The sequence below is a fragment of the Cetorhinus maximus genome, chromosome 1, assembly GCF_964194155.1.
Source record: "Cetorhinus maximus chromosome 1, sCetMax3.hap1.1, whole genome shotgun sequence".
Taxonomy (NCBI): Eukaryota; Metazoa; Chordata; class Chondrichthyes; order Lamniformes; family Cetorhinidae; genus Cetorhinus; species Cetorhinus maximus.
The window spans coordinates 76574519-76592906 of record NC_135879.1 but is presented as its reverse complement, the minus strand read 5'-3'; the positions used below and the strand labels follow the sequence as shown (position 1 = coordinate 76592906).

The 18388-nt window shown below is 44.1% G+C and overlaps 1 protein-coding gene across 1 annotated transcript in view; it reads left to right on the top strand.

Moving 5' to 3' along the window:
* The window catches only part of LOC144680980 (serine protease HTRA3-like), a 44512-nt gene extending 26516 nt beyond the window's left edge, over positions 1-17996 (top strand). Inside the window, exons 9-10 of the mRNA XM_078542609.1 lie at positions 1626-1721; positions 17728-17996. Of these exons, the coding sequence (XP_078398735.1) occupies positions 1626-1721; positions 17728-17896 (265 nt within the window). The 3' untranslated portion in view covers positions 17897-17996. The remainder of the gene's footprint in view (positions 1-1625; positions 1722-17727) is intronic.
* Positions 17997-18388: the final 392 nt, after the last annotated feature.

The window sequence follows — 18388 nt, the reverse complement described above, 5'->3', positions numbered from 1 at the left end:
ATCATAAATAATTGTTTCTAGAAGCTTCCCCACCTCGGAAGTTAAACTGACTGGTCTGTAATTGCTTGGCTTATCTTGACAACCTTTTTTGAACAAGGGTGTACTGTTTGTAATTCTCCAATTCTTTGGCACCTCCCCTGTGCCTAGGCAAGTTGGAAAGACTATGGCCAGTGCCCTTGCAATTTCCACTCTCACTTCCTTCAATATCCTTGGATGCATCTCATTTGGTCCCGGTGCCTTGTCAACTTTAAGAACCGACAGTTTATCAATACCTCCTCCTTATCAATTTTGATTGATAAGTGACAGAGTTTCCTCCTTGTCACCATGGCCTGGGTAGCATCTACTTCCTTGGTAAAGACGGATGCAAAGTATTCATTTAACACCTCAGCCATGCCCCCCCTGCCTCCATGTATAAATTCCCTTTTAGGTATCTAATCGGCCTTATTCCTCCTTTTACCACCTTTGTACTATTTATGCACCTATAGAAGACTTTGGGATTCCCCTTTATGTTGGCTGCCAGTCTTTTCTCATAATCCCTCTTCGCTTCTCTTCTTTGCTTCTTCATCTCTCTTCTGAACCTTCTGTATTCAGCTTGGTTCTCAATTGTATTTTCTACCTGACACCTGTTATAAGCACACTTGTTCTTCTTTATCTTAATTTCTATCTCCTTTTTCATCCAGGGAGCTCTGGATTTGTTTTCCCTTCCTTTCCCTTTTGAGGGAATATACCTTGACTGTGACCGAACCATTTCTTTTTTGAAGGTAGCCCATTGCTCAGCTACAGTTTTTCCTGCCAACCTTTTGTTCCAGTCTTTCGGCCCAGCTCTGTTCTTGCCCCATTGAAGTTGGCTCTCCCCCCGTTAATTATTCTCACTCTGGATTCCCCATTGTCCTTTTCTACTGTCATCCTAAACCTTATGATACAATGATCACTGTCTCCTAAATGTTCCCCCATTGACACTTGATCTACTTGGCCCATCTCATTCCCAAGAACCAGGTCTGGCAGTGCCTCCTTTCTTGTTGGACTGGACACATACTGCTGTAGAAAATTCTATTGAACACACTTGAGGAACTCTAGCCCCTCTCTGCCCTTTACACTACCATCGTAGTCTATATTTGGGTAATTAAAGTCGCCCATTATAACTACTCTATAACATTTGCACCTCTCTGTAATTTCCCTGCAGATTTGTTCCTCTACACCCTTCCTACTAGTTGATGGCCTACAGACTACACCGAGGAATGTAATTGCACCCTTAGCACTATTTGTTCCTTAGCTCTAGCCATGTTGATTCTGTCCACTGTTCCTTTCTTGCTTGCTCAGGAGAACCAGTTAAAGTTGTAGTTTGCAGGATCAGTATGAGACATCACCAGGAATTCTATCCTATAATGCTTTTGTTTCTGGATGCAACCATCAGATGGTGGTAATATGCTGCACATTATTTGTAAACATGAATCTAAGACTGCTTACACTCAATGTTTTATTAAATTACGCTGAAGGGATTTCATTCGCAGCAATTTTGTGTATTTATTCTCTTGACATGTTCTCTTAAATTATTTTGACATTAGACAGAAAAAATGGTTTACTAGTTCTCCAACTTCTTGTTAAATGTTTGTGTTCTTCTCCAGCCTAATAAAAGAACTGAAACAAAGAAACCCTGATTTTCCTGATGTTAATGCTGGCATTTATGTACATGAAGTAATTCCAGATTCACCAGCACACAGGTAAGCTCTATCGCTTTGAGTACTACACAAAAAGATCTCCAGCAAAGAACAGCAAAATAAATCAGTGGAAGAGAGGTTGCAGATTTGATAGCATCGTACAAAATACGGGATGCAGCCATTTATGTTCCTACTCTGGGATTTCGGCCATTATTATGGCCAATCTTCAGGAGCATCTACGGAAATTGCTGGCAAAATAGTCTAAATGATCTGCATGGTTATCTGTCTGTTAAATGTAATGATCAAACCTCAATTTAGCATCTCCATCAAAGATGTTCTTTCTCATAGTACAATATAATGTCCATCTAGATAATAGCAGAGCTCAAAATGTCTGATTGGAGGTGACATTGTACAGTACAATTGAGAATGATCCCCATTGCTTAGCCTGGCATTTTTCTCCAAATCAGGCATCATCTTCCTCACGTTCTGTCACAAGTGTGACAGATTTATGTAAAGATTTTTGGCTCAGGTTTACTCTTCTGCCTGCAGATTTCCGTGGCTGTTGGACCCTCTGTTTGGAGGTGGGTTGTTATTCCAACTAATAGAGCTATCGTGGCATTGACTTACATGTCTATAGTGACCTACAGAGTCTGCTTGCCCTTCATGAGCACCTGGATTGTAAACTGCATGAGTGGTTTCACACACTGATTGCAATTAAAGTAAAAGCAAAGTACTGCGGATGCTGGAGATTTAACATGTCTATTTAAGGAATTGACAACATTGTCTGATTAAAAACAGAAACATTAACTCTGTTTCTCTCTCCACAGATGCTACCAGACTGGTTGAGTTTTTCCAGCCCTTTCTGTTTCTATTTCAGATCTCCAGCATCCTCAGTATTTTGCTTTTATAACATTGTCTGATTGGCTGGTTGGTTATATATTATTTTAATGCAGCCAAGGTCCAAGCTTGTGTTGTTGGTAAACTTGTACATTTTTGTGCTAAATCATAGAAGCGAAGGAGGCTGTTTGGCCCGTTGTGTCTGTTCTAGCTCTTTGCAAGAGCAATTCATCTAGTGCCACTCCCCTACCTTTTCCCAGTATTCCTGCAACCTTCGCTTTTGAAATCCACAATTGAACCTGCCTCCACCAAGCACTCAGGCAGTGCCTTCCAGATCCTAACTACTCACTGCGTAAAAAGAGCTTTACCTCATGTTGCCATTGCTCCTTTGCCACTCACCTTAAATCAGTGTCCTCTGGTTCTTGATCCTTCCACCAATGGGAACAGTTTCTCTCTATTTACTCTGACGAGACCCTTCGTGAAAAAATCAGATGGGCAAAGGTAGCATGGATGAGGAGTTCATAGAACGTTTTAGGGGTAATTTCTTAGAAAAACACGTTTTGGAGCCAACCAGAGAGCAGGATATACTGGACCTGATATTGAGCAACGAGATAGGATTAATTGATAATCTCCGAGTGAAGGCACCCCTAGGTATCAGTGATCATAATATGATTGAATTTTACATTCATTTTGAGGGAGAAACGAGTGGCTCCAAGACTAGTATTTTAAACTTAAATAACAACAATTATGAGGACATGAAAGCAGAGCTAGCTAAAGTGAACTGGCAAATGAGGCTAAGGGATATGTCAATAGAAGTTCAGTGGCAGACATTTAAAGGGATAATTCAGAATAGACAGAATATACACATTACAATGAGAAAGAAAAATTCCAAGGGGAGGGCCCAATACCTGTGGTTAACTAAAAAAGTTAAAGACAGTATCAAACTTAAAGAAAAAACATATAATTACGCAAAGATGGATGGTAGGTCAGATGATTGGAAAGAATATAAAGAACAGCAAAGAATGACAAAAAGATTAAAAAGGAGGGAAAAATTAGAGTGTGAGAGAAAGTTAGCTAGTAATATAAAGGCAGATAGTAAGAGTTTCCATGGCTAAAATTCTTAGCTCGGCGGACGGGTGCATGCCCGACCCAACCAAGCGTAAAATGACGCGTGATGACATCGGACATGCGCCCAGATGTCATCGCGCACTTGGGTGATATTTTGGTCGGCGGGCGCACGCCGGAGTCGGCAATATGCCTGCCGACAAATAAAAGGCCTATTAAGACCATTAAAAAGTTAATTAAAATAAATTTTTCATTGGCTGTCTAACCTTACGGTTGGCAGGCTGGCGAAAAAGTCAAACGGCCTTTGCACTTTTTTGGAAACCTCATCCACAGGATGAGGTTTCCAAAAGCAAATAAAAATCAAATTAAAACTTTATTTTTCCAGTAATAACATGCACCTGCTCATGTGACAGAGTCACATGCGGGAACGTTTCATTTCATTTTTATGCTTTTAGTTATATTTTTTTGTATATTTTCATCTCCCAGAGGCAGCAGGCGTTTCACGCCGTCAACTTGAAATTGCCTTCCAAGCCCGATCGCAGGCAGCGGTTGGCATCCCGAACACTCTCCGCCAAGCCCGCATGCCAAGGGCAAAATTCTGCCCTATAGATATTTAAGTAAGAAAAGAGTTAACAAAGTGAGCGATGGTCCTATAGGGTATTGATAATGGAAAGTAGGGAGACGGCGGATGAATTAAACAGGTATTTTGCTTCAGTCTTCACTATAAAGGACACAAGTAACATCCCGGAAATAGCTGTAAATCAGGAAATGGGAGGAAGGAACTCGGGAAAATTACAGTCACTAGGGAAGTGGTATTGAGCAAATTGTTGGTGATGCGGGCTCACAAATTCCCAGGTCCAAATGGACTTCACCCTAAGGTCTTGAAAGAAGTGGCTAGTGATATAGTTGATGCATTGGTTTTAATTTTCTAAAACTCCCTAGATTTGGGAAGGTTCCATTAGATTGGAAAATAGCAAATATAACTCCTTTATTCAAAAAGGAAGGGAGGCAGAAAGCAGGAAAGTTTAGGCCAGTTAGCCTAACACCTGTCATAGGGAAAATCTTAGAAGCTATTATTAAAGATGTTATTGCAGGGCACTTAGAAAAAATTCAAGGCAATCAGGCAAAGTCAACATGGTTTTGTAAAAGGGAAATCATGCTTAACCAATTTATTGGAGTTCTTTGAAGGTGTCACATGTGCTGTGGATAAAGGGTGGGTGTACTGTACTTAGATTTTTAGAAGGCATTTGATAAAATACCAAATCAAAGGTTATTGCAGAAAATAAAAGCTCATGGTGTAGGAGGTAACATATTGGCATGGATACAAGATTGGTTAGCTAACAGGAAGCAGAGAGTTGGCATATGTGGGTCTTTTTCTGGTTGGCAGGATGTGATAAGTGGTGTGCCACAGGGATCAGCGCTGGGGCCTCAACTTTTTACAATTTATATAAATGATTTGGATGAAAGGACCGAAGGAATGGTGGCTAAATTTACTGACAACACAAAGAAAGGTAGGAAGGTAAATTATGAAGAGGATGTAAAGTGGTTACAAAAGGACATAGGTTAAGTGAGTGGGCAAAGATCTTGCAAATGGAGTATAATGTGGGCAAATGTGAAATCGTTCATTTTGGCAGGAAGAATAAAAAGAAAACTTATTACCTAAATGGTGAGAGATTGCAGAGCTCTGAGATTCAGAGGGATCTAGGTGTCCTAGTGTATTAATCGCAGAAGGTTAGTATGCAGGTACAGTAAGTAATTCAGAAAACTAATAGAATGTTATCACTTATTGTGAGGGGAATTGATTACGTACGTAGGGAGGTTATGCTTCAGATGGACAGGGCTTTGGTGAGATCACGTCTTGAATATTGTGTACAGTTCTGGTCTCCTTATTTAAAGAAAGATGTAAATGTGTTGGAAGCAGGTCAGAGAAGGTTTACTGGACTAATACCAGGAATGAGCGAGTTGTCTTATGAGGAAAGGCTGGACAGGTTAGGCTTGTATCCATTGGAATTTAGAAGAGTAAGAGATGACTTAATTGAAACCTTTAAGATCCTGAGGGATCTTGACAGGGTGGATGTGGAGAGGATGTTTCCCCTTGTGGCAGAATCTAGAACTAAGAGCAGAATTTTTACCTCAGCGTACGCGCGCGCACCCGACCTGTTTGAACGTAAAATGACGCATGTTGATGTTGGCTGAGCATCCCGACGTCAACACGTAGTCACGCAATATTTGAGTCAGCGGGGACGTGCGGAAATCGGCAGTGCACCCACCGACAATTAAAAGCTCTATTAAGACCATTAAAAAGATAATTAATTTAAACTTTTCACTGCCCGTCCAACCTTACGTTTGGCGGGCAGGCAAAAAGGCCAAGTGGCCTTTGCACTTTTAAGGAAACCTCATCCACGGGCGAGATGAGGTTTCCAACAGCAATTAAAAATAAAGTAAAACATTTTACATTTCATTTATAACATGTCCCTGCTCATTTGACAGAGAAGGTGGAGAGATTTGATAGAGTTGATTTGACAGAGTCACATGAGGGGACATGTTTTATAACATTTTTAAAGACTTTACATTTTTTAAAAAAGAACTGTTCATCTCCCTGAGGCAGCCCTGTGTCTCAGGGAGATTTTCAAGCGCACACTCGTGCGCTTAATTGGCCTGCCAGCATGAAATCGCAGTCCGGCCAAGATCGCGGGCGGAGGTTGGCTTCCCAAGCCCGCCCAACAAGGGCAAAATTCTGCCCTAGGAGTCACTCTTTAAAAATAAGGGGTTGCTCATTTAAGACAGAGATGAGGAGAATCTTTTTTCTCTGAGGGTTGTGGGTCTTTGGAACTCTCTTCCTCAAAAGGCGGTGGAAGCAGAGTCTTTGAATATTTTTAAGGCAGAGTTAGATAGATTCTTGATTAACAAGGGGGTGAGGGGGTGAACTGTTATCGGGGGTAGGCAGGAATGTGGGGTTGAGGTTACATTCAGATCAGCCATGATCTTATTGAATGGCGGAGCAGGCTCGAGGGGCTGAGAGGCCTACTCCTACTCCTAATTTGTATGTTCGTGATTTTGAATACCTCTATCAAATTTCTCCACCTCTTTTCCAAGAAGAACAGCCCCAGCTTCTCCAATCTATCTACATAACTGAAGTTCCTCAACCCTGGAATGGAACCGTTCTTGTGAATCTTTTCTGCACTCCCTCTCATGCCTTCAGATCCTTCCTAAGTGTGTTGCCCAGAACTGGATACAGTACTCCAGTTAAGGCCAAACCAATGTTTTATGCAGGTTTGTCACAACTTCCTTGCTTTTGTATCCTGTGCTCTTATTTATAAAGCTCAGGATCCCGTATGCTTTTTTAACTGCTCTCTGAACCTAAACTGCAATGATGTGCGCACAAATACCCCTGGCAAAGAGAGAGAAATGAACATACATACCTGAAAATTGCGCAGGGGTTCTCCAGCAGGAAACTGACAGAATCTCCGGAGAAACAATACGATTGGGTAAAGAAAACAGCTGTTTGTTATATTACTGGATTTCGGCTAATTGCCTGCTGAAGTTATAGCAGGACACCAGCAAAACCTCATGGAATTTAAGGTCCATAATGCTTCATCAATGTTTTAACAGTGATACCATAGCATTGCTGCTTCTTGTCATCTGGTACCACACCCAAGTTTACTCATTTTCATCTGTGAGCCCAATTGGGGAGTGCCACCAAACTATCCTCCATGGAGGGCATGATAGTAGAGTCTAATCCTGTTTACACCTACCTCATAGCCAGACATGCTTTCAAAGTCTTTGGTTAGGAATAATAACCTGACTGATTTTCCTTTGTCCCCTTCCTAGACTCAGGACATTGGAGCTAATTCACATCCACTAGCTCAGCACAGGCAACTGATTGAACCTGTGACCTTCTGCTCTATGTTTTAATGCTACAGTAGCAGTCCTTTACCCATTGAGAGCAAGGGGGAGCTTATCAGTAATATTGTTATCTGTTTCTAGAATGCATGATAGTTGTGTAAAAGAAAGAAAAACCAAAGCAATTTTCTGAACTGAAACTGTAATGGAGAGGATTTGATGTTATCATCCACCCACTGAGGATTTAATCCAGAGATTTGTATTCTGACCTGAAAATCACTTTACTGATCAGGACAGGAGCCTAAAGGTGGACAGAAACAGCTTTGAATAACCCTGGAAAGAAGGTTGATGTCTGCACTTTTGTAAGGGTTTAGATCTTTTTTTAAAATTAATTTATGGGATGTGGACGTCGCTGGCTAGGCCAGCATTTATTGCCCATCCCTAATTGCCCTTGAGAAGGTGGTGGTGAGCTGCCTTCTTGAACCACTGCAGTCCATGTGGTATAGGTACACCCACAGTGCTGTTAGGGAGGGTGTTCCAGGATTTTGATCCAGCAACAGTGAAGGAACGGCGATATATTTCCAAGTCAGGATGGCAAGTGGCTTGGAGGAGAACTTCCAGGTGGTGGTGTTCCCATGTGTCTGCTGTCCATCTAGAAGATAGTGTCGCGGGTTTGGAAGGTGTTGTCTAAGGAACCTTGGTGAGTTTCTGCTGTGCATCTTGTAGATGGTACACACTGCTGCCACTGTGCATTGGTGGTGGAGGGAGTAAATGTTTGTGGATGAATCTAGCTGGCTGATTTGTTCTGGATGGTGTCAAGCTTCATGAGTGTTGTAGTAGCTGCGCGCATCCAGGTAAGTGGACAGTATTCCATCACACTCCTGATTTGTGCCTTGTAGATGGTGGACAGGCTTTGGGGAGTCAGAGGTGAGTTACTTGCTGCAGGATTCCTAGCCTCTGACCTGCTCTTGTAGCTACAGTATTTATATGGTTAGTCCAGTTCAGTTTCTGGTCAATGGTAACCCTCAGGATGTTGATAGTGGGGGATTCAGCAATGGTAATGCCATTGAATGTCAAGGGGCGATGGTTAGATTCTCTCTTGTTAGACATGGTCATTGCCTGGCACTTATGTGGCACGGATGTTACTTGCCATTTGTCAGCCCAAGCCTGGATATTGTCCAGGTCTTGCTGCATTTGGACATGGACTGCTTCAATTTGGTAAAACACAGTTCCTTGCCAATCACACTTTTCCAGAGGTTTGTGCCCCTCCCAACTCTGGCATTGAAATCACTGAGGAGAATCACCTTTGTCATTTGGACATGGAAACAAGTGAATAAGACTGGAGTAGAATTTCGCTTGGGCCTCATTTGTTGCTTCTAGTGTTGGGGCGGATGTGCTGATGAGAAGTACTCTTGACACGAATACATGACCTCATCTCCCTCATCTGGAAGGAGGAGAGCATGCCAGGGGATCTCTGAGACGTCATAATTGTGACCATGTTCAAAAAAGGATTCAAGACCAACTGCGATATCTATGGAGGGGTATCTCTGCTGTCTGCCACAGAGAAGGTCATTTGCAAGAGCCCTTCTCAATTGCCTTCACGCTGTGGCTGAACAGCTCCTACCAGAGTCGCAATGCAGATTTTGTCCATCAAGAGGCACAGTGGGCATGATATTCATTACAAGACAAGTCCAAGAAAAGTGCAGCGAGCAGCAGCAACCTCTATTCATGGCGTTACTCTAGCAACCAGAAGGGACTGTGGAGCATCCTCCTCAAATCCTCTCCTGCAGAAATTTGTCACCACTCTCCGCCTGCTGCACAATGACTTACAAGCAGTGACCCTTACCAACGGATTTGCCACAGGCTCAATATGAGTGCAAAATGGGGCCAAGCAAAGCTATGTCTTCGCACCAAAGTTTTTTTCCCTCTTCCACACTGCAACAGTCCTCCCCATCTCCATGAAGCTACCTGCCGGAGTGGAGCTACTCGACAGGACAAGCGGGAAACTACTCAACCTACGGCATCTCCAATCCAGAACCAAGATCACCCCACCTCTGTCTTTGAACTGCAGTGTGCTGACAACGCCTGCATGTGCGCACACTCAGAGGCTGAGCTCCAAACTATTGACTGCGCATTCACAGAAATGTATGAGCAAATGGACCTTAGACCAAATATTTGGAAGACAAAGGTCCTCTACCTGCCTGTTCCCATAGTGTAACTCTGCCCCCTGACTATCAAGATCCGTGGCGAACCATTGGACAATGTGGACCATTTCTCATATCTTGGGAGCCTCCTCTTAGCGAGGGAAGACATCAACGATGAAAATCAACATCGCCTCCAGCGTGCTAGCACAGTCTTCAGCCATCTGAGGAAAAGTGTTTGATGACAAAAACCTCAAAACCTACACCAAGCTCTTGGTCTACAGGGCTGCAGTGCTCCGTGCCCTCTTGTGTGCATCAGGGACATGGACAATGCACAGCAGACACCTTAAATCCCTGGAAAAATATCACCAGCAATCCTTCTGCAAAATCCTGCAAATTCGATGGCAGGATAGGCGCTGCACTATCAGTGTCCTCTCTCAGGCCGACATGCCCAGTATCGAGACACAGGTTACGGCCAGTCAGCTACATTGGGCGGGGCACATTGTCCACATGCCTGACACAAGACTCCCAAAACAAGCTATCTACTCCAAGCTTCTTCATAGCAAGCAGTTACCAGGAGGGCAGAGGAAACGTTTCAGGGATGTCCTCAAAGCCTCCCTGAGAAAATTCCACATCCCCACCAATTTGTAGGAATCTCTTGCTTGAGACCGCCCAAACTGGAGAAGACGTATCCGTGAAGGTGCCAACCATTTCAAGCTTCTCTGACAGGCCCAGGTGGAGGCCAAGCGTAAACAGTGGACAGACCGTACCAAAATCTGTTCATCCCTCCCACCCGCCTCATCAAACACTACCTGCCCCACCTCTGGCAGAGTTTGCGCGGATCCAGCAGTGGACGTTTTAGTCACCTCAGGACCCACAGCCCCGGAGTGGAAGAAAGTCATCCTTGGTCCCGAGGGACTGCATCAGAAGAAGAAAAACACACAGTTAAATTGTTAATCTGTTTAAAGTAAATGGTTTAATGAGTGTGTTCAAATATCTCACAAAGGAAAAATCAGGCTCATTGGTTGGTTGTTAGCAGTCCAACAGGCTTGGAGAAATAAACTAATATTGAATCACCAAATATGTCTGTGAATAGTTGTAGATGATTGTTAAGGCCTAATCAGTCATTGTGCAGTTATAGTGTTGGTGCGAAACAGTCCTGCTTTGCACTGATGATAAAGTTATAATTTTGTAGTCTTTGGCCCTCCCAATCACAGTGACATTTCTGCAGCTACCAAACTATGCAACCACACCCTTATGTCCACTTGACACTTGACCCCTACTACCGTCCCATTTCCAAACCCCTCCCCCCACCGCCGCCACTTTCCTTTCCAAAGTCCTTGAATGTGTTGTCACCTCCAAAATTAGTGCCCATCTTTCCTGGAACTCCCATGTTTGAATCCCTCCAATCAGGTTTCCACCCCTGCCACAGTACTGAAATGGCTCTTACCAAAGTTATAAATGACATGCCATATGACTGTGACAAAGGCAAACTTTCCCTCCTTGTCCTTCTCGGCCTGTCTTCAACACAGTTGATATCACAATCTTCCTCCAATGTCTCTCCACTGTCATCCAGCTGGATGGGACTGTGCGCGCCTTATTTAATTCCTATGTATCTATTCATAGTGGACAATCACCATTAATGGTTTTTCTTCCCATTCCCATACAGTTATCTCTGGTGTTTCTCATCTACATGCTGCCCCTCAGTGATGTCATCCAAAAGCAGTGTCAGTTTCAACAAGGATGCTAATGAACCTGGCTCTACCTCACCATCACCTCTCTTGACTCCTCCACTGTCTCGAAATTTCAGACTGCTTATCCAATATCCAGTGCTGGATGAGCAGAAATTTTCTCCAATTAAATATTGGGATGATTGAAGCCATTGTCTTTGGTCCCCACCACAAATTCTGCTCCCTGCTTTCAACCACTTCTTCCCACCATCATTAAGACAGCCTTTTTCCACATCCATAATATGGCCTGTCTCTGCCCTGCCTCAGCATTTCTGCTACTGAAACCCTTATTCATGCACTTGTTACCTCCAAACTCTATTATTCTAACACACTCCTGCCGGCCTGTCACATTCTACCCTCAGTAAACTCTGCTGCCAGTGCCCTCACTCGCACCAAATGACATTTACCTATCACCCCTGTACTCGCTGACCGACAGCAGCTCCCGGTTAAACAGTGCCTCAGTTTTTGAACTCTCATTCTTATTTTCAAATCGCTCCATGGCCTGGCTCATCCCAACCTCTGTAATCTCCTCCAGCTCCACAACGTTCTGAGATATCTACACTCCTCTGGTTCTGGACTCTTATACATCCTCAATTTTAATTGCTTCACCATTGATGGCCATGCCTTCAGCTGTCTAGATCCTAAACTCTGGAATTAATTCCCTAAACCTCTTCACCTCCTTACACTTTCATGACACGCCTTAAACCTACCATTTTGACCGAGCTTTTAGTCATCTGACTTAGTATCTCCTAATGTGGCTTATTGTCATTTTTAAATTATATAATGCTGCTGTGATGCGCCTTGGGACATTTTATTACTTTAGAGGTGCCATATAAATACAAGTTGTTGTTTTTGTCATTGTTCCAGAGATTCATTTTCAACTGTGTGTTACTGTTGGAGAGCATCATTGCATGCATTCTGTTAGACTACACTTAAAGGACTGTGCACAGTACTATCAGAAGTCTTTAAATTATGAAGGGGTTAGATAGGGTAGATGTGGAGAAAATCTTCCGTTTTGTGGGGAAGATCAAAGCTAAGATTCACAAATATAAGGTAGTCACTAATAAAATCAATGAGAATCTAACTAGGCACATGAAGGAAAAAGGAATAGAAAGATATGCTGATAGGGTTAGATGAAGAAGGGTGGGATGGTGCTTGTGTAGAACATAAATGCCGGAATAGACCAGTTGGGCTGAACGTCCTGTTTCTGGGCTGTAAATTCTATGTAATGCTGGAAAGCAGCGCACTTCTAATTTTCTAATATATGAGGTGATTGGACAAACTACCTTGCTGGTAACATGCATTCAGAAATATGGTCCTACACTGCAGATGCATGCTGAATCTTGAATACTCCTGCAATTAGATTTAAGTGGAATTTGACGATAGATTTAAGTGGAGTGTGACTAGATGACCCCCAAATAACTTCTTTGACATTGCTAGGGCAGACAAAAGGGGCATCGATCGGATTGATATGTTGTTGTTCTTGTCTGTGGTGGAAGTCTAGCAGATTTAGGTTCTCCCTCCAATTCCAACCCCCATCACAACTTTGTCAGACTCCTCTCCGAAAGAGTGGAATTTCTAGACTTGAATCTTTAAGTTCGCTGTTGGAGGTTTGCCTATGGATGGTGGACATACCCACCCTCCAGGGAAGATTTCCAATTTGCTGTAAAACTGATGTTGCATGACTGCCTGGTTTTCACTTTGGTAGCAAGCTTAATATCTCCCCCAACGTCAAGTTGCAGAATTTGACTTCTGTTTTAGTAACAAGAGCGCGAGTTAGTCACTAGGTCCATGAGTAACTGTAATTCCAACTATTGTGCTCAATACAAAAAAGAAGTAAGGATAATAGATGTGGTGCAGTAGGTCTGCCAGCATTATCATGGTCAAAGAAAAATTGGCTCTCACACAGCAGCCAATGTGTCTGGCATGCTAACTTATAGGGGAGGAAAAATATTCAGCAGCTGGAAATTGTCCGAGTAACAAATGACTGACAAATGCTCGATCTGCACTATCATGTGGAATTTCAAACCTGTGCCAAATGCCTGCACAGGAAACTGATGGGCAATTACCCTGTGCCTGGAACCATCCAATACTCCGATTTAAATCAGAAACTTCAGATTTAATTGGCCCGCCCACTCAAAATGGCGGCGGGCCCCATTTCGGTGGCGGGGGTCAGCTGTCCGCCCGCACGCCCACCAGGGACAAAACAGATGTTTATGGCATCTAGTGCTGTAAAAAGGAGGCATGGCTTTACTTTTCCTGACACTGCTACCCTGCACTGAAGGGGCTCCAGGAGGAGCCTCGCTGCACATTTCTCAGCAGGCCTGGGTCAGAAGTCAGGGCAAGAAATGTACAGCTCCAGTCTAGGGTAAGTAAAAAGAAGTGGAGTGGCAATCCAACAGTGATTGCTACTCCATGGAAGAATCGGCCCAAGAACTCTAATAACTGCAGTGCACTATCCATGTTAGCATTAAGATCAAGTTGCTTGCATATTTATTTTCAGCCTTTTACTAGGGTTCAGTATTTGGCATGGAAGAATCTTTTGGACTTTTACAAGCATAAATTAGATTTATGCTGTCTCTATGCATTTAGTGACACATATATATTGAAGCTGCAAAATTTATTGTACCATTAGTAAATTTACATCGATGTGCTTAAACCCAATAGTGAATCAGTTTTGTAAACAGATTCTCCAACAGGACGAGAAAGGCAAATGTAATATTAACAATTTTAAGCATTTGGTAGAGCAATTATATTAATAATTTAAAGAAAATGATTGCCCAAGTTACATCTAGAAATCTTAGGAAGAACAGAATCCAACAGTCAAGCTGCCGAGCATTCCAAACCTCAATACTATTGCTGAGTCTACAGCGAAGACTTGAGGCATTGCAAGCATTCATTTTAAAGATAGTGCCACCTAAGATTTAATAGAAATATGGGCCCAATATTAATGAGGTCGAGGCAGGGAAGAACTGTGGTAGTGTGGGGAATAGTTCTGAAAGTCTAGGATACCGAGGCTTTGATTAGCGGGGCCTCATTTAAGTAATCATCTTTAGACTCCCACCTGACAGCTGGCCACATGGAGAGTCTGGTTGGTAGGAAGGAGGACAAACAAATGTCACTAGGCCACAGCTGGGAGCCATGTGGATGGTCCCCAGCTATCAGTAGAGGCTAAAGGCTCAGGGCCACGATCAAGGCTTGTGCATGAGGGTGGTGAGTGAATACAGCAGGACCACCAACGGAAAGGGTGGAGGAGAAGTTTGGACTTTGGGGCCTTGACCGGCGCTGGGGAAGGCCTAAGGCTTCCATGTGAGGCCTGTGGGCAGCACTCCTGCTCCTCCAGCCCCATAATTTTTAAAAAATTAATCTTATGGGATGTGAGCATTGCTGGGTAGGTCAGCATTTATTGCCCATCCCCAGTTGCCCTTGAAAAGGTGGTGGTGAGCTGCCTTCTTGAACCGCTGCAGTCCCTGCGGTGTGGGTACACCCACAGTGCAGTTAGGGAGGGAGTTCCAGGATTTTGACCCAGCGACAGAGAAGGAACGGCGATATATTTCCAAGTCAGGATGGTGAGTGACTTGGAGGGGAACTTCCAGGTGGTGGTGTTTCCATGTCCTTCTAGATGGTAGTGGTCGTGGATTTGGAAGGTGCTGTCTAAGGAGCCTTGGTGAGTTCCTGTAGTGCATCTTGCAGATGGTACACACTGCTGATACGGTGCGTCAGTGGTGGAGAGAATGAATGTTTGTGGATGTAGTGCCAATCAAGCGGACTGCTTTGTCCTGGATGGTGTCAAGTTTCTTGAGTGTTGTTGGAGCTTCACTCATCCAGGCAAGCGGAGAGTATTCCATCATACTCCTGACTTGTTCCTTGGAGTTGGTAGACAGGCTTTGGGGAGTCAGGATATGAGTTACTCACTGCAGGATTCCTAGCCTCTGTGGCTCTTGAAGCCACAGTATTTATATGAATATAATTGAATATCAAGGGGCGATGGTTAGATTCTCTCTTGTTGGAGATGGTCATTGCCTGGCACTTGTGTGGCAGGAATGTTCCTTGCCACCTGTAGGCCCAAGCCTGGATATTGCCCAGGTCTTGCTGCATTTGGACATGGACTGTTTCAGTGTGTGAGGAGTCACGAATGGTGCTGAACATTGTGGAATCATCAGCGAACATCCCCAGTTCTGACCTTATGATGGAAGGAAGGTCATTGATGAAGCAGCTGAACATGGTTGGGTCGAGGATGCTACCCTGAGGAACTCCTGCAGTGATGTCCTAGAGCTGAGATGATTGGCCTCCAACAACCACAACCCATCTTTCTTTGTGCTAGGTGTGACTCCAACCAGCGGAGAGTTTTCTCCCTGATTCCCATTGACTCCAGTTTAGCTAGGGCTCCTTGACGCTACACTCAGTCAAATGCTGCCTTGATGTCAAGGGCAGTCAGTCTCACCTCACCTCGGGAGTTCAGCTCTGTTGTGCATGTTTGAACCAAGGCTGTGATGAGGTCAGATACCGAGTGACTCTGGTAGAACCCAAACTGAGTGTCAGCGAGCAGGTTATTGCTGAGTAAGTGCTGCTTGATAGCATTGTCGATGATCCCTTCCATCACTTTACTGATGATCGAGAGTAAACTGATGGGGCAGTAATTAGCCGGGTTGGATTTGTCCTGCTTTTTGTGTACAGGACATACCTGGGCAATTTTCCACATTGCTGGATAGATGCCAGTGTTGTAGCTGTACTGGAGCAGCATGGCTAAGGGCGCAGCAAGTTCTGCTGCACAAGTCTTCAGTACTATTGCCTAAATGTTGTCAGGCCCCATAGTCTTTGCAGTATCCGGAGCCTTCAGCCATTTCTTGGGGCAGAATTTTGCCCTTGTCAGGTGGGCTTGGCGGGGGCAGTCGGGAAGCCAATTGTCGCCCGCGATCGAGGCCAAGAGGCGATTTCATGCTGGCGGACAAATTAAGGCCCGCGCAGCATGAAACGTGAGTGGCAGCGCTCAGCGCTGCCTGTGCGGGCGGGGGAGGAGGGCGAGCGGGGCGAGCGTGAACTTCGTGCATGATTGCGAATGCGCACTTGAGAATCTCCCTGAGGCAGAGCTGCCTCAGGGCAATGAAGAATTAAAAATAAAGTAATGATTGGAAAATGTTATAAAACATGTCCCTTCATATGGCGCTGTCACATGAGTAGGGACATGTTATAAGTGAAATTTGAAAAATTCTATTTCATTTTTATTTGATGTTGGAAACCTCATCCCGCCCATGGATGAGGTTTCCAAAAGGGTACAAAGGCCACTTGGTCTTTTTGCCTGCCCGCCAATCGTAAAGTTGGACGGGCAGCGAAAAATTTAGGTTAATTGACCCTTTAATGGCCTTAATAGGCCTTTTAATTGTCGGTGGGCGCGCTGCCGACTCTGGTGTGTGCCAACCAACCGAAATATCGTGTGACAGCATGTTGACGTCGGGACGCTTGCCCGACATCAATGTGCGTCATTTTACGCTCAAATGGGTCGGGCGCGGGTACACCCGCCAAAGTAAAAATTTTTCCTTTGGTATCATGAAGACTGAATCGAATTGGCTGAAGACTGACATCTGTGATGCTGGGTACCTCTGGAGGAGGCCGAGATGGATCATCCACTTCTGGCTGAAGATTGTTGCAAAAGCTTCGGCCTTATCTTTTGCTCTGATGTGCTGGGCTCCCCCATCATTAAGGATGGGGATATTTGTAGAGTCTCTTCCTGCAATGAATTGTTTAATTGTCCACCACCATTCATGACAGGAGTGATAAAAGGAGCAGGTGTTCAGCACTTAACATTGGCCCATCGATGCCTCCTGCCTCGAATGTCAGTGAGTCAATATGGCACAGAAGGAGGCCATTCAGCCCATCAAGTCCATGCCAGATGTACTGTGGGGAATCCCACGGCGTGGGCCTGCTTTTCGCTTATTATTGAATCTTGAATATTGACAAGGTTCCTGCCTTGCTTTTATGAGGTAGGCTGATTTGTGTTGGTTTAAATTGTAAATAGGCAGAAATTGGGTCAGGTTGTTCAATCCCAATATTTTAACCTCCAACCCTCTTCCACCTATCTGGGTGTTGGTGGGGTGTTAAAATCAAGACCATGGAGTCTGTTTGCTCTCTTAGATGCACCTCTGATTCTGGAGGCCTCCTAGTCATCACAGAATTGCAGCAACAGATTCCAAAGGAACCCCTACTGCCCCGTGAACCAGTCAGAACTCCAGCACTGTTCAAACTGTGAGCTAAGTCTGCCCAGCATGTCAAGTGATGCAGCAGTGCCTGCACAGAACAACTGTGGTTGAAAAAATGCCACCATCCACTGATATAATTACCTTCATGTTTAGTGAATGTAATTTACACAATAAAACTTTCTATACCTATTGAAATAAATATTTTAAAATCAGCTTGTTGTCATATTTTGATATATATTCATTTCCTTATCTCCAGGGGTGGAATCCAGGATGGAGATGTTATTGTCAAAGTAAATGGACTCCCCTTAAAGACAACAAATGATCTGCAGGAAGCCGTGAGGAACGAGTTCCCTCTACTGCTCGAAGTCCGCCGGGGAAACGATGACATACTTTTTAACATTGAACCTGATCTCATTAGTGACTGAAATACAGCCAGCATAATTAACCCTTTCCAGCCTGGAATATTCCCCGTTGCTGTTTTCTCTATTAAGGACCAATAAAGCTGCTGGAACAGATGGCACAGTGGAGTAAGACAGTTGTTTACAATGCTGCCAGTCACCTTTGGAGAATGCCACCTCTCCAGATTACACCCTGCTTGCCAGCAGATGGTAAAAGCAATCCCCCCCGTCTCCATGTTGAAATGTTTAGCACTTACAGCTGATAAATACTATTGTTCTTTGCCTTGTCTTTGGTGGGTATAAATCTTTAGCACTTGTTTGAGTTTTGAGAGACTTGGGGGGAATTTTAACTCCAAGGGTTGGGCTAGTTTGGATGGGGTGGGAGGTTAAAGAGTTACAAAATATGACTTTCAGCCCCAACTTGTCCACCTCCAGTTTTAATGGGGGTGAGGTGAGGTGTTGGGGGGGGGTGCGGGGGTGCAAACAACCCACTCTCAAGTGGAGGGTTAACAATTTAAG